Source organism: Aotus nancymaae, unplaced genomic scaffold, assembly GCF_030222135.1.
Source record: "Aotus nancymaae isolate 86718 unplaced genomic scaffold, 86718_ANA_hifiasm-v0.15.2.pri h1tg000008l, whole genome shotgun sequence".
Classification (NCBI taxonomy): Eukaryota; Metazoa; Chordata; class Mammalia; order Primates; family Aotidae; genus Aotus; species Aotus nancymaae.
The window spans coordinates 52,598,183-52,621,733 of NW_026988419.1; the positions used below are offsets into that span (position 1 = coordinate 52,598,183).

Genomic DNA, 23,551 nt, shown 5'->3' on the forward strand with positions numbered 1-23,551 from the left:
CCTCTTCATTTTTATACAATGATTTGTTTCTCATAATATGAAGTTCTCTGCTTTCATTATGTGTCTCCTGATTTATACTGCTTAGTTAAATATAAAGAAATTAGAATTTTTCTTAAAATGAATTTATTTCAGAACTTTGTATTAAAATCTCTCTGATTATAATAGAAATGCAAAAGTAAAGAGTTGGTCAGGTTTGCAAAATCTTTTACCAGGCTAACAGAGCACAATTGGACAAAATATAATTTTAGTTTTTATCATTTGTTTGCTTTTAGCATAATGACTGGCCTTATGTAGTTTCATATACATCACTGTTTTTATCCAGTTCTGAATATATCAATTGTATTTTTAAAAGTGATAATCCAATACAGTGCTTGTCTTACCAATTGTCTTAAAGGCTTTTAAACTTCTGTTTCTGTTTTATGTATGAAAAGTCTTTGGATTTATTGTAATGTTCAATTTAGTAGGTATACATGTTAATAAAAATCTCATTACTATTTATTTCACATGAACACTAAATTATGCAATTATTTTCTCTCCCTTCTTTGTCTTTCATAGTATATTCTTAGCCTAAATTCTTGTTTTCTGTATCTAGCCTTAATTTTTTTTATAATGGACTGACTTCTTTCTGATGATAAAACAATATTTTGACTCCCATATGCTAGCTTCTGTTCTTAATATTTTTCCAGTGCTCTTGCTCTTTTCAAAAACCGTCATCTACTTTTTTTGTTGTTCTTTTTCTCATCTCCTTGTTTCATGGCCACTTTTTATGTGGCAAAAAAATGTTACATATGGCTCTCTCTAGTCATATCAGTTGTAATTCTTTTTCACCACCTAGGTAATAACACAAGGCTTGGTGGTTATCTTTGTTGGCTGGTAAACTGTTATACCACAGTGGATTTCAATGAACTGAGAATTATCTTCTTAGAATGAAATACATATATATTACTTGCACATTATTTTTTTCCTAAACTTTGTACTTTCCAGAAATTCTTGATGAGGGAGACAGTGACTCAAATACAGACCAAGATGCTGGGAGTAGTGAAGAGGAAGAGGAAGAAGAAGAGGAAGAGGGAGAAGAAGATGAAGAAGGTAAACATGTAGCATATTCAAATAATATTATAAGATACTCTAAAATTAAATTAATTGTAGTATAATCTTCTAAAACAGTAGTTCTTTTTGGAGAGAGTGAGGAGGGATGGTGATGGCATCTAGTGGGTGAAGACTAGGGCTGCCGTTAAACAGCCTGCAAACCACCGGACAAGATATGATCCAGCCCAAAATTTCAACAAGATACGATCTAGCCCAAAATTCCAGTATTGCCAAGGTTGAGAAACTGCTCAGAAAATATTTAACAAATTCTTTTTTTAGCATCAGCACGATTTTAATTTAGTATATTATGCCTTTGATTATATTATAGACTATGAAAACATGTATTCATACTGAGTGCATGTGATTTATGTAGCCCTGGCAAGAATGCGACAAATGAGAGTGACTGGATATTTGCCGTTCATTTTGGCAAAATAGAGTGGGGAGGCCAAGAGCTGTATTTGCACAGAAGTAGTATGTTTTTCCTCTTCAGCTTTGATTACATTATTTCACAGAAATAAGCTCAGAACTTTACTTTGGTTAAGGCACAGTTAATATATCAGAACATACATAAACTGTTCATTATTCACATGTATTACATGTGTGAAGATATTAAAAGTTTATCTTTGCCTTTTAGGGTATAATATATACTTCTGTCTTATAGTACAATTGTTCTTCTATGATGTATTTTGTAAAAATAGATTTAATTTTTTCTATTTTTTTATTGAAATAATCTATGTACTACATTTTACTTTAGAATTTCCTTGTTTTATGTGAAAATACTATTCAAATAAAAACTATTACATATTTATAAGGCAAGTTTTCATGCATTAAATAAGAAAATTTTGACAAATACACATATTTATGTTGGACTCATTCAGCCTGTTATGATGATCCAGTGTTCTCTGAAGCTCAGTTTTTACCTCTGAGTTATATAGTGCTTCTAAATTATCAATATTGTTTACAACTCTAGAAATAATATTTTACCAAACAACAGGATGAGTGCAGCCTTTCATAGTGTCTAAATGAGCAGATGACAGAAAAAAAATAGTTTTCTTGGCTTGGTTCTGAACTTCTTTGAGCTAACATGATATAGCAAAAGACTTGAAATAGTTACTTTGAATTCTGTAAATACTAATTTGCACAGTTAAAAAAAGATATTATTAAATTCGTATTGATTCTAAATAGTTATATGAGGAAAATACAGAGATGCATTTTAGCTTCGTCACATTTATTTTTGCAGTGTTGTAATTTTGTTATGTTTCTTTCAGGACAAAAAGTGACTATTCATGACAAAACAGAAATTAATCTGGTCTCATTTCGTCGTACAATTTATCTTGCTATTCAGTCAAGGTAAGAGATCATCTCTTAGTTGTTCCTTTTTTAGTTTTTGATAAGGGATGGGTAAGGAGATCAGAGATACATTTTGGGATCTCATAACAGAAAACTGCACACCATTTCAACATTCTTAGACTGCCTACCTCTCTCTCCCATCCCATGCCCAAGCTCATAGTTCCCGTCTGTTGGTTCTTTGCTTTACAGACAAATTGTCTTTACTTAATTGGAAGGTCGAATTGTGTTACATAATTAAATGGTATTTTAGCTATATCATTTCTTATAGTTAAGTGCCACTAATAAAAACCTGAAAATAATTCTGTTTTATAAGATAGCAGAGTATTGAATTGTATAATGAAAATTTAATATTTAACATTTTTAAAATTTGGTTTCTAGTTCTGGTTCTAGGCAAAGAAGCACTGTTGCGATGACTGTTAGACAGTGATTTGCTCTCCAGATGTAAATGAATATAAACAGAAACAGGAATTAGACTTAGGAAGGTTTTGAGGACTCTTTGAAGTAATGCTAAGTAAGAAGTATTGTGATGTGATGTCCTGAAAACAAAACCTATTCTGTTTGAAGGCTGTGAATTTGGTTTTGAAGAGAAATAAATGAGGGTGTTAAATCTTAGTCCATCTGTTACTTTATATGCGAATCAACCTATTGATTTAATGGGCACAGTGTTTACATTTTACACTGGAGGAGAAATGTTTCCTCAGTTTTGTTTCATTACTAGTATATTTCCATTTAGTATGATGTAATAGCAGTAATGATTCATAAGTAGGAGTCATCTGTTTTCAGTCTGAACAATTTTTGGCTTTAGGTTTATCTTCAAATACAGGAATGTTAAACAGCAAAACATGGGCTGGGAATTTTTTTGGCTTTATCCTTACCTGTTTTCTCTTCACATAAAAAAGTATTAAATGTTTTTTCATGTAAACTTAAAGCAAAAGATGATAAATATTTTGTCAGAGGTAAATAGCCTTAGAGTTTGACCTTTCATTTGTTTGTCCTTTTTCAGAAATCCAACAGTAATCAGTTGTGAGGAGCAGATTTACTGTGTTAGTGTTGCAGTTAACATTAACTTTGAAGAGTTACAGTGGAGCTCTTTGAATAATTATTTAAAAGAAATGTAACCTTGATAATCTCTGAATCACACAAAAGACTTGAAATATTAAAGCATTAAAAAACAAGTAATAGCCACTATTACATAGTGGTATCTGTCCCTAGTCGCAGTAACTCCTGTCTTATGTGTTGATTTTCTGTGGGGATTTTTTTGTTTTTCTAAATATTATTATTTTTAATTAGTTAATTTTTATTTATAATTTACACATAATATTTGTACATATTTATAGCCTAAGGGTGATGTTTCAAGGCATATATACATTGTATAATCATATCAGGGTAATTACCTTATTTATCTCTTTAAAACTTCATCATTTCTTTATGATGACAACATTCAAATCTAGCTACATTGTTATTTGCTGTAGTCACCCTGCTATGTAATGTGAATCAAGGACTTATTGTTCATGCTGTTTGACCCTTGTTTTTCATTACTGTATTTCCTAAAGATATAAATGTGGACACATAATTATATACAGAATTGTTTGTTGCAAAAGAAATAATGGAGACAGTCTTATTTTCCACCACAATCAAAATGTTCAGTCTATGCCACCACTGAAAATTAGGTTAATAGAGAATTGTTTTAAATGTGAGCAAACAGTCTGATGTAATCTTAGGTGGGATAAAAACTATATAACTATATAGAATTGTGCTTGTTGTATTTTCGTAACTGTAAAAATAGATGGATTCTAGAAATAATATGTTAACATATCAATAGTGATTATCTTGACATGAGGTTGGATTAACAGATATTTTAGTGTGTATCTTCAGTTTTTGTATTTTTCAAAAGCTTTTTGTTTATTATATACCAGGCTAAAAATCAAGAATAGGATGTATAATCATCAAGCCAGGTGGCTATAAGGGCATCTTAAACAGTCCACTTGAAAATCTTGTGAACAAAACCTTAGTTCTGGCAACTGAACTGTGTGGGAATTTTATTTTTTAAATTTGTTTTTGTTGACTGATATCACCAGTAGTCTTATCTTCCTTCTGGTATGGCCACCTGAATTACCCGTTTTTTATACGCATGAAACATTAAACTACACAATTGCCTTGAAAGATAAAGCATTCCTGTTTTTTCTTGCTTTTAAATGATGTTCCAGTGTTACTTTACCATTTTGAAGTTGTAACTAACATGAGAGGGAGATGGACTACCATGTCCCCACCTGTTCAAAGTTTCTGAAGTTGGACACATCAACAAAACCACTTTCTAAACCATCATGTAAACAAAACAGTAATTCAGTAAATGTCTTCTTTTTTCTTTACCCTCCCCTCAATCGCTATTTCTTTGTGTTAAACCTGAGACTCATTTGGTTTAGCAACCTAAGATGAGAAGTAAAATATCAACAAAATTTAATTCATTTCATATTCGTAATTAGTAGAGCCTAAAAACTATCTTGGTGTAGGGAGTTATTAAGTACTTTCAAAATAAAACAAGAACAAGAACAACAGACTGTCTTATAGCTAACTTTCTCCCTGATACTTCACTTAGTAGATAAAAGGAAAGTAGTAACATTTCTTCATCAACTACTTGACTGTTTTTCAGAAATTTCAAGATTTTGCCTCAGTACTAATTTTGTTTTTTTAAAAAGGTAGAAAAGAAAAAGTCACATCTGTTTTAAATGTTTTTTGTTTTGCTGTATTATTAAAGTTTATCGGTTACCATTTAGTGTTTTAAACTTAATGTTAGATACTGTTTAGTATTCTCTGATATATAATCTCTTTCCTGGTAGGTGTTTTTCTTTATTTCGATGCCTTGTATCATCCTAGATTATTACCCTGTTGTGCTTAGGAAGCCCTTTAAGTAATAGAAGCTGAGGAATACAGATGAACTGCAAAACTAAGTCCATAATCATTATATTTCAGTTAGTGATTTTATGCTGTGTTATCAAAAATAAAGGTGTGGGCATTCCACAGAAATGCAAATATAGTAGCATAATTTCTCAATAAAGCAACTAACAAATTGAGTTTGCTAATTCTTTTAGGTGAACTATGCTGATGATACTTTAAAATCTGTTCATATGAATACTGGGTATTTTTTTCTTGCAAGTTTTTTTTATTTACTATTTTTGTATGTGGTATTTATAAACTGTAGATGTCCTGTGTTTAGGATGAACCAAGCTAACTTGTAAAAGTAATGAGTAAGCACTAACGTCATGCTGAGCTCTTGGAACGTCTTATACCTCTTGGAAGCAGTATAGAAAAATCCAAAAAATTTGCAATGCTTAGTAAAAGTAGTTAGAGTTATGATAGAGTAATGTATCATTTACTCTTCCACGCTGAGATTTTAATGTAAGCAGAGAAACTTGATCTATGTTTACTCCTGTCTTAATTAGGACTTTTCCTGGTTTCTCTAAACACATAATATACATTTCAAGATATGACTTGTCAAATTAAATATTAATTATAGCCTTTTCTTCTGAAATATTGAGTGAGAAAGTATAAATATTCCTGTGTTCAAGTTCTACTTCCAGGACTATGTGGTCAGGAGCAAATTTCAAACACAAAATACCTAAGTCTCATTTTTCTCATCTATAAAAAGAGGATCTAATTAGATCGTCTCTAAATCCTTCTGAAATCCTATGTATAAACCTAAATCAGTATAGTAGCCTATAGGTGTTTTTACCTCCAGTTCTTTCTAATTTAGGTGTACATTTGTGAATAGGAATGCATTTCTTAAAAATTTTAGTTATAATTATTTATTTTAAAGAAGTATTAACATTTTAAAGCCTTTATTTCTTTGTCCTCATTGTTAACCATCCTAACTGTTGTTTTATCTAAGCTTTTGAATAGAGTTGATTTTTCTTTCTTAGACTTATTTAACAACTTAAATGTAGAACAGAACAGCTAGGTCTCTTGAAAACCTTGAGCATTGGGAAATACTCCATGAGATCTAGGACCTAATTACCCAGTACTTAGACTTGTTCTGTAATATGGAATAATCAAATCAGAACAGTTAATAAATTCTTTATGTACAGTTACTATCCTTCAGTGCTTGAAGGAAAAGATATTGCTAACACTTAATAATTTACTGCCATCATACTTGAGTGGCCAGTTTGTAGTGGGAAAACTTTCTATAAGCATAATATGATTGCAGAAATGAGAGAGACTTACACATCATGTGTTTTGTTTCTTCACTTTAAAATGAAGAAAATCATATAGATTAGAAACCCTTCTATCTGATGAGTTACAGCTTGAGGATGGTTGGTTTGAGGGAATAATACAATTCAATGCATACAACTCTTTTTTATTTTTATTTTTGCCTTTTTAAGATTGATATTTTATTCATATGCTATGATATTCACCCTTTTAAAGTGTACATTCACAGTTATGTGCCATATAACAACTGTTCAGTCAACAATGGACCACATAGGCAATGGTGGTCTCATAAAATTATAATACCGTATTTTCACTATACCTTTTCTATGTTTAGCTGTATTTAGGTACGTAAATACTTAACCATTGTGTTGCAGTTTGCTATAGTATTCAGAAGTACGGTAACATGCTGGACAGGTTTCTAGCCTACGGGCAACAGCCACAGCATATAGCCTAGGTAAATTAGGTTATACCATCTAGGTTTGTGTAAATGCACTCTATGATGCTCGCATATTAAATTTCTTAATGATGCATTTCTCAGAAGATAACCCTATTACTAAGCGATGCATGACTGCAAGTAGTTTTAGTATATTCACAAAGTTGTACAACGATCATCATTATCTAATTCCGGAACATTTTTATTACTGTAAACTAAACTCTGAGCCTATTAGCAGTCACTTCCTACTCATTTTATCTACTTTCTGTGTCCATAGATTTGTCTCTTCTGAACATTTTATGTAAATGAGATCATACTATATGTAGTCTTTTGTGTCTGGATTCTTTCACTTAGCATAATTCAAGGATTCATCCATGTATATATTGGCACTTCATTCTCTGTAAAGAGCTCTATTTTCTTCATATACACAGTACAACAATATGAAATTACAGTTAAAAAAGGTTACTTTTGTTATTAAAGTAAGATTCTTGTATATAAAAAGTGTTACAGTCTATATTGCAAGCTTTTAACCTATCATGATCATTTCCACAGTTTAGATTTTGAAGAATGTGCTCACAAATTGCTGAAAATGGAGTTTCCTGAAAGCCAAACAGTATGTTAATACTTCTTTTCTATTAGAAAATTTATATATTGGTTTTTAAAATGGTTAAGGCTGTTAATGAGTAAATATTGTGAATTGAAGCAATACCCCAGTGCTAAATATTTATTTTTTTAATGTAGGTTTTATATCATTTTAGAATAACTGCAGTGTTCCAGTGAATTAAATTTTCTGCTCGAATGGGATATGGTAAAAAGAGAGTCTCTGAAACACTGCACTTTACATAGAATTTCTGAGTTATTGCTTATAAATCAAATTGTGACTTAAATATAACAGGAAATCTGTTCTTTAATGGATTATGTGGTCCATCTTCTTGATGCACTGTAGGGGTATCCAATCTTTTGGCTTCTCTGGGCCACTTTGGAAGAAGAATTGTCTTGGGCCACAATAAAATGCACTAACGCTAACAATAGCTGATGAGCTAAAACAAACAAACAATTCGTAAAAAGCATCATAATGTAATTTTTTCTTTTCTTTTCTTTTCTTTTCTTTTTTGTTTTTTATTTTTGAGACAGAGTCTCACTCTGTCGCCCAGGCTATAATGCAGTGGCATGAACTCGGCTCTCCGTAACCTCTGCCTCCCAGGTTCAAGCGATTCTCCTGCCTCAGCCTCCCAAGTAGCTGGGATTACAGGTGCCCACTACCATGCCCAGCTAAATTTTGTATTTTTAATAGAGACAGGATTTCACCATGTTAGCCAGGCTGGTCTCCAACTCCTGGCCTCAGGTGATCTACCCACCTCGGCCTCCCAAAGCATGGGAATTACAGGTATAAGCCACCATGCCCAGCCTTCATTCAATAATTACTTTAATGAAAATTTATTCAGCAGATACTGTGTGTCAGGCATTTCACAGCATAGCTCCATCCTGGCCCCATGGGACTCACTATCTTACAGCTTGGAAGTATCAGAACCCTAATGCCAAGGATAATGAAGATCAGATTAAGTGGATAAAGTTGCTTTTTCCTCTTTTTTTTTTTTTTTTTAAGTGTATATTATATATATTGCTTCCTTCCCATCTAGATAATACATCCTTAGAACCTGAGCCAAAGCTTTGGTGATTTTGTTTTTCTTACTTTCCTTTACATGTGGTAGACCTGGCACAGATGCTAGAGTGAATGTATCAGCTCTGATGGGCTGTTCAGTTTCTGGTTCTTCTAGGTCTTCTTGCTTATCTGATCTAAGTTACTGTTAGATATAAACTCTTTGTCCTAAGCCTTTAAAAATGATGTGTTACAGAGATTGGCAACCTGTGGCAGAGGCCTGCTCCCTGTTTTTATGAATAAAGTCTTACTGGAATGTAGCAAGACTTACTTATTGATGTATCGTCAGTGGCTCTTTTCACACCACAGCCACAGAATAAGTAGTTTTGACAGAGACCCATATGGACTCTAAAGCCTAAAATGTTTATTATCTGGCCCTTTACAGAAAATGTTTGCCAGTCTTTGTTCTAGAATATATATTAATTCTTAAGGTGATAGGGAATTTTGAGAAAAATTTATTCTTTTAAATGTAAAAGATTCCTTTTTTTCCTTTCAAAGTTTTGTTATTGGTATATTAATAATAGTGTGCCTGTTTGTAAGCTGGCCACACTTGCTATGTCATCAGTGGAAGGAAATAATACATTAAAACCTTTAAAATTATAATTATCACTGAAATTTCTATATGATCTTGTCATATTATTTGAAGAAGATAATTAAGCCATTATAAATTGTATTAACATTAATCTAGAAGATAGTTATTTCAGAACTAACCTTAGTATATTTTGGTAATATTTGGAATAGTATCTTAGTGCATTTATTTTCATACACTCAGAAGACTCCTAAAATTGCTATAATACTTAATTAAAATGTTAAAATATTTAATTAATATAAGCTAGAGATAATAACTCTTATAATTGCATTTAGGTAGGAAGGGAATTTGTTTTGCAAGTAGTACATAGCAGTACTGTCAGCATATTACCATGTTTTATTGTTTTAAACCTGATTAACTGTTATATTATTATAAAATATAATGCTGGTAAATAAGTTGAAAATGAATTTTAATATACAAAGTTAACATAATTTGGTAGAATTTAGAAAAGGCTTTTTTAGTTTTTAGTACTACATGACAATTTGATAAAGTACACCTTTTCAGAACTTACACATTTATAAACATTTAATTGAGATAACTTGAGACTTATCTTAAAAATATGCATGTATGCAATGTATATATTACATATACACACACACACACACACACACACACACACATATGTGGAGAGAGAGAGAGAGTGCAATATAATGGCATCTGAAAGTATCTAGCTCTGTGTTGCAAAGTGAGGCCTTCAAGCTGTGAGTAGATTGTTCCATGAGTAGATTATCAGTATCTAAAGCGGTGCTATCCAATATAACTTCCTGTACTGATGGAAGTATTTATATTCTCCATTCTCTAGTATAGTAGCCACTAGATACATATGGCTTTTGAGTACTAGAAATATGACTAATAATGTGGCTGAAGAACTAGAATTTTAATTTTATGTATAATTTAAAATAATTAAAATTGAAATCTTGGGCAGCACAATTCTAGGGTTCTGTGCTTCTCCAAGGTTCTCTTCCTACCTCTTGCCCTAAGTCCTTCTTCTGGAGTCTCTGACACATAATGTTAACAGATATGTGCAGTAAATAATGATAGAATTTTTAAAAATATTTACTATTTTTACTTGGGTTGTATCCTCTTATTAAATATGACAAAATGTCAGAATCGTTAATTGAAAATACAAAGGTAAAAATTCAAAAGCAACATGTTTTTATAGGCTTGCTTTCTGTTTGGAGAAAGCAAGTATATTACAGTTACTCTATTTGGAAAATTTTTTTAAGTTTCTGTAAATCTTTATAGAAAGAGATATTTGGTCAGTTTTACACTGATCATAGATGAATTTGCACCTTTTTTCATTTTGTCTATTCACCTTATGTTGCTTGAGTTTTTTGATCCATGACATTGCTATCATCAATACATATCTCATTAGAATTATTTCAGGAATTAATATAATATTTAAAAACTAGTTTATTATGTCGAAATCATCTATGATGATAGTATTTCTTGACTGTGAATTTATTCATTAGTTTAACAGAATTTTCAGAGAGGTTTACATGGAACCTGAATAGCTAATTGGAACAATTTACTAGCAGTTATGGAATGATTCCATTTATTTGTATAAATCCATATAGACAGGTCTATATGAATAACATTTATTTTGAGGTGAGAAGATTCAGCCACAGAGATTTTTTTTTTAATGTTTCTTTATCAACCAGAGGGTCGTTTATGTTAACGTTGAAGTTGTACCCACTTATGCCTTTTCAATACTAAATATATTCCTTAGCAATTGAGTTTATATCCTTGGGAGAAATGTAACTGAATTGTTAGATGTTGTTTTGGTGAATCTTCTATTTAAAAGAATTCTGCATAGAATCCTTTAAGAATGCAGTGTATTAAATCTCTCCCTCATATGTCTGTTTCATATTCTAGGTTTTCTTGATGTGGTTCATACTTATCATGAATTTAGAATTTTATAATTAATATAATTAGCATAAATGACCATGGAAGCTGTCATCCGGACCCAAGGCTTTAAAAAATTATGAGCTTAACATAGATTGAGGTTTTTATTTTACTTACAAAGTTTTTGAAGTTTTAAACCTTTAAAAATGCAGGCAGTCACTATCATATTAGTAAATTATCATACAATATTTAGTCTCCTTGTGTTTTGACTCATTAATTTATTTTTTTCCCCAAATAGAAAGAACTCTGCAACATGATACTTGATTGCTGTGCCCAGCAGAGGACATATGAAAAATTTTTTGGCTTATTAGCTGGGGTGAGTTCTGGCCTCTACTAAGGGAATTCTTAGAATGAATATTGTAAATTAATGATTTCTGCTTTATGGTCGGGTCTCATACAACAACATATTAATATTTTTGCTAAAAGCAAATTATTCTCTCCTTCCTTAGGTTTCCCGCTCTCTTCACTTTCCTTCTTTTCTGATTCATTTTTGTAGTGCTTTAACTTGGTATATCACTTTTCTAGATCTTTTTGGAATTTTCCATGCTTTGTAACAATTTCCCAATAGAGGACAATTAAATACTATCTTTTCAAAATCTCAAAGCAGTTTCTAAAGTCAAGTACATGTTCAGGCAACACAATTAAATCATGATCTAAAATGTTTCTTTTTTTTTTTTTTTATTGCATTTTAGGTTTTGGGGTACATGTGAAAAACATGCAAGGTTGTTGCATAGGTGCATACATGGCAGTGTGATTTGCTGCCTTCCTCCCCTTCACCTATATCTGGCATTTCTCCCCATGCTATCCCTCCCCAACTCCCCACCTCCCCGCTGTTCCCCCCACTCCCCCTAACAGACCGCAGTGTATAGTGCTCCCCTCCCTGTGGCCATGTGTTCCCATTGTTCAACACCCGCCTATGAGTGAGAACATGCGGTGTTTGATTCTGTGTTCTTGTGTCAGTTTGCTGAGAATGATGGTTTCCAGGTTCATCCATGTCCCTACAAAGGATGCAAACTCATTGTTTTTGATGGCTGCATAATATTCCATGGTGTATATGTGCCACATTTTTCCTGTCCAGTCTATCATCGATGGGCATTTGGGCTGGTTCCAGGTCTTTGCTATTGTAAACTGTGCTGCAGTGAACATTCGTGTGCATGTGTCCTTATAGTAGAACGATTTATAATCCTTTGGATATATGCCCAGTAATGGGATCGCTGGGTCAAATGGAATTTCTATTTCTAGGTCCTTGAGGAATCGCCACACTGTCTTCCACAATGGTTGAACTAGTTTACACTCCCACCAACAGTGTAAAAGTGTTCCTATTTCTCCACATCCTCTCCAGCATCTGTTTTCTCCAGATTTTTTAATGATCGCCATTCTAACTGGCGTGAGATGGTATCTCAATGTAGTTTTGATTTGCATTTCTCTAATGACCAGTGATGATGAGCATTTTTTCATATGCTTGTTGGCCTCATGTATGTCTTCTTTTGTAAAGTATCTGTTCATATCCTTCGCCCATTTTTGAATGGGCTTGTTTGTTTTTTTCTTGTAAATCTATTTTAGCTCGTTGTAAATTCTGGATATCAGCCCTTTGTCAGACGGGTAGGCTGCAAAAATTTTTTCCCATTCTGTTGGTTGCCGATTCACTCTATTGACTGTTTCGTTTGCCGTGCAGAAGCTGTGGAGTTTGATCAGGTCCCATTTGTCTATTTTGGCTTTTGTTGCCAATGCTTTTGGTGTTTTGGTCATAAAGTCCTTGCCTACGCCTATGTCCTGAATGGTTTTGCCTAGGTTTCCTTCTAGTGTTTTTATGGTGTTAGGTCTTATGTTTAAGTCTTTAATCCATCTGGAGTCAATTTTAGTGTAAGGTGTCAGGAAGGGGTCGAGTTTCTGCTTTCTGCATATGGCTAGCCAGTTTTCCCAACACCACTTATTGAACAGGGAATCCTTTCCCCATTGCTTGTTTTTGTCAGGTTTGTCAAAGATCGGGTGGTTGTAGATATGTTGCGTAGCCTCCGAGGCCTCTGTTCTGTTCCATTGGTCTATCTCTGTTTTGGTACCAGTACCATGTTGTTTTGATTACTGTAGGCTTGTAGTATAGTGTGATGTCCGGTAATGTGATGCCTCCCGCTTTGTTCTTTTTGCTTAGAATTGACTTGGCTATGCGGGCTCTCTTTTGGTTCCATATGAAGTTTAAGGTGGTTTTTTCCAGTTCTGTGAAGAAAGTCATTGGTAGCTTGATGGGGATAGCGTTGAATCTGTAAATTACTTTGGGCAGTATGGCCATTTTCACGATACTGATTCTTCCTAACCATGAATATGGAATGTTTCTCCATCTGTTTGTGTCCTCTCTTATTTCGTTGAGCAGTGGTTTGTAGTTCTCCTTGAAGAGGTCCTTTACGTTCCTTGTTAGTTGTATTCCTAGGTATTTTATTCTCTTTGTAGCAATTGTGAATGGCAGTTCGTTCTTAATTTGGTTCTCTTTAAGTCTGTTATTGGTGTATAGGAATGTTTGTGATTTTTGCACATTGATTTTGTATCCTGAGACTTTGCTGAAGTTGCTTATCAGTTTCAGGAGATTTTGGGCTGAGATGATGGGGTCTTCTAGATATACAATCATGTCGTCTGCAAATAGAGACAATTTGACTTCCTCCTTTCCTAATTGAATACCCTTTATTTCTTTTTCTTGCCTGATTGCTCTGGCTAGAACTTCCAGTACTATATTGAATAGGAGTACTGAGAGAGGGCATCCTTGTCTAGTGCCTGATTTCAAAGGGAATGCTTCCAGTTTTTGCCCATTCAGTATGATATTGGCTATCGGTTTGTCATAAATAGCTTTTATTATTTTGATATATGTCCCGTCGATACCTAGTTTATTGAGAGTTTTTAGCATAAAGGGCTGCTGAATTTTGTCGAAGGCCTTCTCTGCATCAATTGAGATAATCATGTGGTTTTTGTTTTTGGTTCTGTTTATGTGGTGAATTACATTTATAGACTTGCGTATATTGAACCAGCCTTGCATCCCTGGGATGAATCCTACTTGATCATGGTGGATAAGCTTTTTGATGTGCTGTTGTAATCGGCTTGCCAGTATTTTATTGAAGATTTTTGCATCTGTGTTCATCATGGATATTGGCCTGTAGTTTTCTTTTCTTGTTGAGTCTCTGCCGGGTTTTGGTATTAGGATGATGTTGGTCTCATAAAATGATTTGGGTAGGATTCCCTCTTTTTGTATTATTTGGAATAGTTTCAGTAGGAATGGTACCAATTCCTCTTTGTATGTCTGGTAGAATTCGGCTGTGAACCCATCTGGACCTGGGCTTTTTTTGGTTGGTAGGCTGTTAATTGCTGCCTCGACTTCAGACCTTGTTATTGGTCTATTCAGGGTTTCGACTTCTTCCTGGTTTAGGCTTGGGAGGAGGCAAGTGTCCAGGAATTTATCCATTTCTTTCAGGTTTTCTAGTTTATGTGCATAGAGTTGTTTGTAATAATCTCTGATGATGGTTTGAAATTCTGTGGCATCTGTGGTGATATCCCCTTTATCATTTTTTATCGCATCTATTTGGTTATTCTCTCTTTTCTTTTTTATTAGTCTGGCTAGTGGTCTGTCTATTTTGTTGATCTTTTCAAAAAACCAGCTCCTGGATTTATTTATTTTTTTGTAGGGTTTTTCGTGTCTCTATCTCCTTTAATTCTGCTTTGATCTTAGTTATTTCTTGTCTTCTGCTAGGTTTTGAGTTTTTTTTAATCTTGCTCCTCTAGCTCTTTCAATTTTGACGATAGGGTGTCAATTTTAGATCTCTCCTTTCTTCTCATGTGTGCACTTATTGCTATATATTTTCCTCTAGAGACTGCTTTAAATGTGTCCCAGAGATTCTGGTATGTGATGTCTTCATTCTCGTTGGTTTCGAAGAACATCTTTATTTCTGCCTTCATTTCATTGTTTATCCAGTCAACATTCAGGAGAAAGTTGTTCATTTTCCATGAGGCTGTGCGGTTCTGGGTTGGCTTCTGAATTCTGAGTTCTAACTTGATTGCACTGTGGTCTGAGAGACTGTTTGTTATGGTTTCCGTTCTTTTGCATTTGCTGAGGAGTGATTTACTTCCAATTATGTGGTCAATTTTAGAGTAGGTGTGATGTGGTGCTGAGAAGAATGTATATTCTGTGGATTTGGGGTGGAGAGTTCTGTATATGTCTATCAGGCTTGCTTGTTCCAGGTCTGAGTTCAAATCCTGGATATCCTTGTTAATTTTCTGTCTCGTTGATCTGTCTAATATTGACAATGGTGTGTTGAAGTCTCCCACTATTACTGTGTGGGAGTCTAGGTCTCTTTGTAAGTCTTTAAGAACTTGCCTTATGTATCTGGGTGCTTCTGTATTAGGTGCATATATATTTAGGATCGTTAGCTCTTCTTGCTGCATTGATCCTTTTACCATTATGTAATGTCCTTCTTTGTCTCTTTTGATCTTTGTTGCTTTAAAGTCTATTTTATCAGAGATGAGAATTGCAACTCCTGCTTTTTTTTGCTCTCCATTTGCTTGGTAAATCTTCCTCCATCCCTTTATTTTGAGCCTTTGTGTATCCTTGCATGTGAGGTGGGTTTCCTGGATACAGCACACTGATGGGTTTTGGCTTTTTATCCAATTTGCCAGTCTGTGTCTTTTGATTGGGGCATTTTAGTCCGTTTACATTTAGGGTTAATATTGTTAAGTGTGAATTCGATCCTGTCATTTTGATGCTAGCTGGCTGTTTTTCCCATTGGTTGCTGCAGATTCTTCATTGTATTGATGCTCTTTACCATTTCGTGTGTTTTTGGAGTGGCTGGTACTGATTGTTCTTTTCTATGTGTAGTGCCTCCTTCAGGAACTCTTGTAAAGCTGGTCTGGTGGTGATGAAATCTCTGAGTACTTGCTTGTTCTCAAAGGATTTTATTTTTCCTTCACTTATGAAGCTTAGTTTGGCTGGATATGAAATTCTGGGTTGAAAGTTCTTTTCTTTAAGGATGTTGAATATTGGCCCCCACTCTCTTCTGGCCTGTAGGGTTTCTGCTGAGAGATCTGCTGTGAGTCTGATGGGCTTCCCTTTATGGGTAACCAGACCTTTCTCTCTGGCTGCCCTTACTATTTTCTCCTTCATTTCGACCCTGGTGAATCTGATGATTATGTGCCTTGGGGTTGTTCTTCTAGAGGAATATCTTTGTGGTGCTCTCTGTATTTCCTGGACTTGAATATTGGCCTGCCTTGCTAGGTTGGGGAAGTTTTCCTGGATAATATCCTGAAGAGTATTTTCCAGCTTGGATGCATTCTCTTCGTCACATTCAGGTACACCTATCAAACGTAGATTAGGTCTTTTCACATAGTCCCATAATTCTTGTTGACTTTGTTCATTCCTTTTTACCCTGTTTTCTCTAATCTTGCCTTCTCGTTTTATTTCATTGAGTTGATCTTCGACCTCTGATATCCTTTCTTCTGCTTGGTCAATTCGGCTGTTGAAACTTGTGCATGCTTCGCGAAGTTCTTGTGTGGTGTTTTTCAGCCCAATCAATTCACTCATATTCCTCTCTAAGTTGTCCATTCTCGTTAGCATTTCGTCAAGTCTTTTTTCAAGGTTCTTGGCTTCTTTGCATTGGGTTAGAACATGTTCTTTTAGCTCACGGAAGTTTCTTATTATCCATTTTCTGAAAGCTGATTCTGTCATTTCATCACACTCATTCTCCATCCAGTCTTGTTCCCTTGCTGGTGAGGAGTTGCGCTCCCTTGTAGAAGGAGAGGTGTTCTGGTTTTGGGTGTTTTCATCCTTTTTGCGCTGGTTTCTTCCCATCTTTGTGGATTTATCCACCTATCGACTTTGTAGTTGCTGTCTTTCTGGTTTTGGTAATTTTAAGTCTGCAGCAGCTGAACTCATAAACCCCCTTTTCTTCCCCCCAGGTGTTCTGGCCCAGGGAGTTAGGGCTTTATGATTTCCCGTTGTCTTGCTATCATTTTCCCTGCCCACAAGGTGGCAGCCTAGTCACACTCAGCCTGCAGAGGCTTCGCTGAGCTGCTGTGGGCTCCACCCAGCTTCCGTGTGAACTTCGCTGCAGTCCTGTTTACATGGGTGTAGTTAGAACTGCTTCCGCTATGTTGGCCCGCCCCTGTAGTGACAGAGTCTCTGTAGTGGCGGGTTACCTTGGTTACGGCAGATTGCCCTGGGAACTGCAGGGTGTTTCCCAGTGGGGGACGCCCTTCCCCCACTGAGCTGGACCGTCCCGGGTTCAGCCGTGCTTCCCGTGGCGCCCTCTTTGCCCGGGAATCTCTTGGCTTGACTCCCTGCCTCAGCTCCCCTTGCTGGCCCAGAGGGTACCCAGTCTTGTTCACTCTGCACAAGGAGCCACTGTCCCCTGCCCCAGGTGTTGGCCGAGCAGCCGCTCCGTTCCAACCAGCGGCGCTGGCAACCCGTGGAGCCTCTCCGTCTGTGAATCTCCTGGTCCGTGGGCAGTAAAAGTCTGCTGCCCTGTGAGCCACTGCGTCAGCCGAAGCAGCGGCTCTGAGATTCGTGGTGCGCCCTTGCCCAGGAATCTCCTGGCTTGACTTCCTGCTTCAGCTCCCCTTGCTGGCTCCAGGGGACTCAGTCTTTCTCACTCTGCTCAACGAGCCGCTGCCCCCCGCCCCAGGGCATAGGCCGAGCGGCCACGCCGGTCAGACCAGTGGCGCTGGCGACCCGTGGGGCTCCTCCTCCTGTGAATCTCCTGGTCTGTGGGCAGTAAAAATACGTCTGGAAATGCGGTGTCCACTCACCCTCTGCGCCTTCTCTCGGAGCTGCAATCCCGACTTCCTCCTAATTGGCCATCTTGGATCGATCCTAAAATGTTTCTTTAAATCTAAGCTCTACACACATATGATCAACTATATGTATAGATGTAAATCTCAGATAATTAGAAACCATATATATTAACATTTTTAAGTTTTGATTCAGTAAATTTAGGATTTAATATGCTCATAATTGTATTAACATTTGGTTTTTAATGTACTGATTTTTTATTTATTAGCGATTTTGCATGCTAAAAAAAGAGTACATGGAATCCTTTGAGAGTATATTCAAAGAACAGTATGATACCATCCATCGCTTGGAAACAAACAAATTGAGAAATGTTGCTAAGATGTTTGCTCACCTTTTATACACTGATTCACTTCCATGGAGTGTAAGTACATGGGTCAATATTTATACTTCCTTCCTAATTCCCTATTCTCAAATAGATTTTAGTATAAGCTAGCCATATTTATCCTATTATGAAATGTGCTTTAAAATTAAATATGTAGAACTCCCATCTTTGAGATTGTCTTTACGTAATATGGAATCAGAAAGCTAGGTAAATAATTTACAAATAATACGATCTTTATATTATATTAACAGTCCAAACATGCCAATGTTTCAATAGTGATGCTAGGAGTGTCTTCAGGAAAAATACTGCAGATTTTCATCTTCTTTGTCTACATACACATGCATACACACTTATATCTACAGATGCCACTATTTTGGTGGTAAATGTATCTCTGAATTACTCTCCCTTGATTCCTGAGGGAATAACTCTTCGTGAGTCCTCTTGTTAGGTTCAAGAAAAATGATTATCCTAGAAGGATGTGTTATTTTCAACAGATACTGAATTTGAGTAAGCTATAGAGAAGATGTCCTATGGTCATAGAACAAAGAAACATAAATTCTTGATGGGGAAATGTGCACTGGATTGAAATTTGAAAGGCATTAATTAAGCTGGCATTTATTTTACAGCTGCTATTCAGCCACTGTTATTTAGCCACCATTTATATATCCAGTCATTGAGAGAGGTACTGGGTATAAGTGAATTAAACATGATCCCTCCTTTCAAGGGGGTTAACATATAAGAGCAGAGGTAAGATATGCCCATAGCAGTGATACAAATAAAAAGTCGTAGATCCTAAGAAATGCAAAGTTGCTAAAGGAATTTTAAAAAAAAGAAAGAAAGAAAGAAAGAAATTACATCCAGGATGAAAGAACAGGATCATCTTGTAGAATGCCATCCTACTAATGGTAAAATGAGGCAATATCTCAAACTTAGAAACATTGGATAGCTTTTTATAGTATTTTAAGTACTAAGTATGTCCAGCTACATTAATAGGCATTTGTAATCTAACCCAGGTGGCTAATTGTAATAATTTTTTACTTCTTTTTTTTCCCTCTTTGAGAAAATGAAATCAGAATTTTAAACAATTAACTAACTAGTGGGCTCCTGGAACACATAACTCATAAAAACTAGAGGTTACTATTATTTTTATTTGCCCTAAAAATATTTCTTTAGACATTTCACTTTTTAAGCCACAGTCTTAATATTCAGAATAAACCATCATACTTTTTTTAGTCATATATGTGCTATACACAATTGTAGCCTAATGTGCTAAGTGACATTTTGCCCCAACTCCTCATATATACCACATTTTGATGAGTAAGTTTTAAGAGCTAGTAATCTTTACCATTATCCACTCAAGAGAGGATACCTTCTTTGCTATAACAAGCACATTACTCAAAACAGAGAATGAACTCTATTTCTGTAGCATCTTAACATTTTTAAAGTTAATATAGAGAAGTAGCTTTAAATTTTTATGTCAGCATAAGGGGAGATATTCAGAGATAACTATGGTTGAAGATGGGAATAAATAGTAGTTTTCACAAACACTTAAACCTACAAATATTGGTCAGTCTTTTACAAATTAAAATATAATTGTCTTTTTTAATTTGAATTTTCAGGTTCTTGAATGTATAAAACTGAGTGAAGAAACCACTACATCATCCAGTAGAATTTTTGTCAAAATATTTTTTCAGGAACTGTGTGAATACATGGGTCTTCCTAAACTTAATGCAAGATTAAAGGATGAGTAAGTTTCTCATTAAGCACTTTTTATTCTTGTTGACCTCAGGTTTTCTCTCACTATAGCAGACATAAGCCCATCCAATTGTAAAACAAGAGCTGAGCCCCGTGGGACTTTCTTCATCCATTAATCACTACTCTGGATCTCATGTTATGTTGCACAGGACAACATGCAACTTTTAGTGGTGGTTTTTAGTTCAAGTGGAGTTCAAATTAATGCATTTTTAAATTTTCTTAGAAAAGAATTATTTTTATATGCTCACTTGAATTCTCCAGTGATATTTATAATTTTATTTTCTTTTTACCCTAATATCAAGCCTTAGAATGGTAACTAATATTATCAGTGGACAGTTTTGAGTATATATGGCATCTATTAATAATTGTTCAAATTGTTACATGGAACTAGAGTCTTATTTCAGGACTATTATATAATCCTCTCTCACCTTTCTTATTTCCTATTTATTCACATTGCCATTTAGGTTGGCTTCTACTCCATTGACACTACTGCAATCATGCTTTCAGATTTCTCAGTGACCACCTGCCATATTCAGTCATCTTCCTCAATCTGCATGCCCTTTCACTTCTCTGCCTCACTTACACATGTGACCCCCCCGCTCACTGTGGCTCCTCACTTTTCTGTCAGTTCCTCTCTCAGTCTCTTCCTCAGCCTGCCTCTTCAGTGTTCCTGAGTTGCACACACTGCCTGAGGGCTATTCCATCCACTTCTCGTGGCTTCATATATTTACTCATTTGGTCCCTATCTCCTTGACCAGGCTCATCTTCTCTCTCTTCAGCAAGCTGCACTCCAGCCATACCAACATTGCCAAGCTTGTTAAACACATCTGGCTCTTTCATGCTTCCTTACTTCTGTTTCCACTGCTGGCATTTTCCTCTCTTCTTGATCTGTCTGGCAAACTCTTAAGTCATTCTTCTTATATTTTACCTTTTTCTGTCAGAAAGTTTTTCCTGACTCCACTGAGTTGTTATTCAGTGTGGTGCTAAAAACCAAATGTCCAAAACCACCTTGTATTGTTAGTGTCTTTCTGGTTGTCTCGCTTCATAGATATTGTAATTATATGGTCTTTATCCTTGATTTCTCCCTTTTGTTGACTACTTCCACCTCTCCCCCTGTACTTTGCACAGTTCTATATATGTGTGTGTGTGTACATGTACGTAAACAGAGGAGGTTTTTAAAATTTTTTGTACATATACTCACTATATATACATATGTGTGTGTTTATACACTATACATATATTCACACACACATATATATGTGTGTGTGTATATATTTATCTTTTCTGTGTGTGTGTAAAAAAGTTTTTTAAAAACCTCCTGCATTGTATAATGACAGAAATCAAGTTTGGTAAATTATTATTTGGCCCTACTCATTTCATTTAGATAGCACATAGCCTAACCTAATAAACGACATCAACTAGTTACTTGGTTGTATTTCATTTAGTAATTTAATATATGAAAAATGTGAAAAATGACTGTGTAAGCATTTTGCCTTTTTATCTTTAAGCAATCTATTTTCTTTTGTTTATTTATTTTGTTTTTAGAACCCTACAGCCATTCTTTGAAGGTTTATTACCCCGAGATAATCCAAGAAACACTCGATTTGCCATCAACTTCTTTACTTCTATAGGTCTTGGAGGTTTAACGTAAGGATTATTCTCAGAATTTTATTTTCAGATTATAAAGTTATCTCATAATTGTCTTTGAAATAGAATCTAACGGGTTTTATTTTAAATTAGGGATGAACTACGTGAGCATCTCAAAAATACACCAAAGGTCATTGTGGCACAGAAACCAGATGTTGAGCAAAATAAATCCTCCCCAACCTCTTCCTCTTCGGCGTCCTCCTCTTCAGAGTCTGACTCTTCTGACTCCGATTCTGACAGCAGTGGTAGTTCAGAATCTTCCAGTGAAGAGAGCGATTCTTCATCTACCGGTAGTCATAGCTCTGCCTCAGGTATTGATGCTCATTTTTAATTTGACTTGCTCTTTTTTAATAAATATATTGCTGATATTTATGAAGGAAGAAAATAGATTGCTTATTTTAGAGATCAGTTGTTTAAAAGCTGATCTCTAAATACAGTGGTTCCGTCCATCTCTAAAAACAATACAAATGGTCCCATCCATCATTGTTGCAGTCTGTGGTGCAGTACAACATTTATAATGCTGGGATTACCTTTTGATATCCTCATTATAGAAATGAAAATATTTCATTGGCAAATACTTATTTGCGTTATGACTGAAATACCATTCATAATGTTTGTAATCTAGTTTATAGAAGCTATCCTGATCTTTTTATTTTAAAGACGATTTGAATTTTTACTTTTAATGTTAAAGCTTTATGTTTGTAATTGGCATATCAAACATTCAGTGTGGACCTCAGATGCTATATGAATGTTTATAGAGGGGACACATACGTATAGCTAGCACACAGAACAAGATATACTGGTACCCCAGAAGTTCTCTGTATTCTGATTTGTAATTTCATAAATTAATTTCGCATGTTTTTAACTTTAGTATCATGTATTATGGACTCCTTTTTATTTCTGGCTTATTTTTTTACCATTATGTTTGTGAGATTTAGCTGCATTACTGCATTTAGTTATAGTTAATTCATTCATATTGCTGTGTAGTTTTCTAATATATGAATACCACAGTATTTATCATTTTTACTCAACAGACTAGATTTATAAGTGGTATTTCCATGTATATATATTCTCTTACATATCTTTTGATGACCTTATTTATTTATTCACATTTCTACTGGGTATATACCTGTAGGTAGAATCACTGTGTCATAAGATTTGCATATATTTAGCTTTAGTAAATACTGTCAGTTTTCCAGCTGGTTATTTCAATTTACACAACCTCCAGCCATGTATAAGAGTTTGCGTAGTTCCCATCCTTATTAATACTTCAAATTGGCCACCTTTTTCATTTTAGCCATTCTGGTGGATGTGTAATGGTACTGCATTGTGGTTTTAGTTTTAATTTGCATTGCAACTAATGAAGTTAAACACTATTTTATACATTCTTGGCCATTTGGATTTTTGTGGTCAAGTTCTCAAGTATTTTACTGATTTTTTTTTTTTTTTTTTGAGACGGAGTCTTGCTCTGTCACCCAGGCTAGAGTGCAGTGGTGCAATCTCAGCTCACTGCAGCCTCTGCCTCCTGGATTCAAGTGATTCTTCTGCCTCAGCTGCCCGAGTAGCTGGGGTTACAGGCGCCCACCACCGTGCCTGGCTAATTTTTGTATTTTTAGTAGAGACGGGGTTTCACCATGTTGGCCAGGCTGGTCTTGAACTCCTGACCTCATGATCCACCTGCCTCAGCTTCTCAAAGTGCTGGGATTATAGGCATGAGCCACCTCGCTCAGCCTTCAGTTTTTTTAAATTAAGTTGTGTTCTCTGTATATTTGTAGGTG

The 23,551-nt window shown here is 35.1% G+C and overlaps 1 protein-coding gene across 2 annotated transcripts in view; it reads left to right on the forward strand.

Moving 5' to 3' along the window:
* Nucleotides 1-23,551, forward strand: part of CWC22 (CWC22 spliceosome associated protein homolog) — a 66,931-nt gene that overhangs the window by 38,539 nt on the left and 4,841 nt on the right. For both annotated transcript variants that reach the window (XM_012471454.2, XM_064373285.1), the window contains 8 exons: nt 985-1,089; nt 2,358-2,439; nt 7,628-7,688; nt 11,468-11,545; nt 18,258-18,410; nt 19,991-20,118; nt 21,672-21,773; nt 21,867-22,084. In XM_012471454.2, the coding sequence (XP_012326877.2) occupies nt 985-1,089; nt 2,358-2,439; nt 7,628-7,688; nt 11,468-11,545; nt 18,258-18,410; nt 19,991-20,118; nt 21,672-21,773; nt 21,867-22,084 (927 nt within the window). The remainder of the gene's footprint in view (nt 1-984; nt 1,090-2,357; nt 2,440-7,627; nt 7,689-11,467; nt 11,546-18,257; nt 18,411-19,990; nt 20,119-21,671; nt 21,774-21,866; nt 22,085-23,551) is intronic.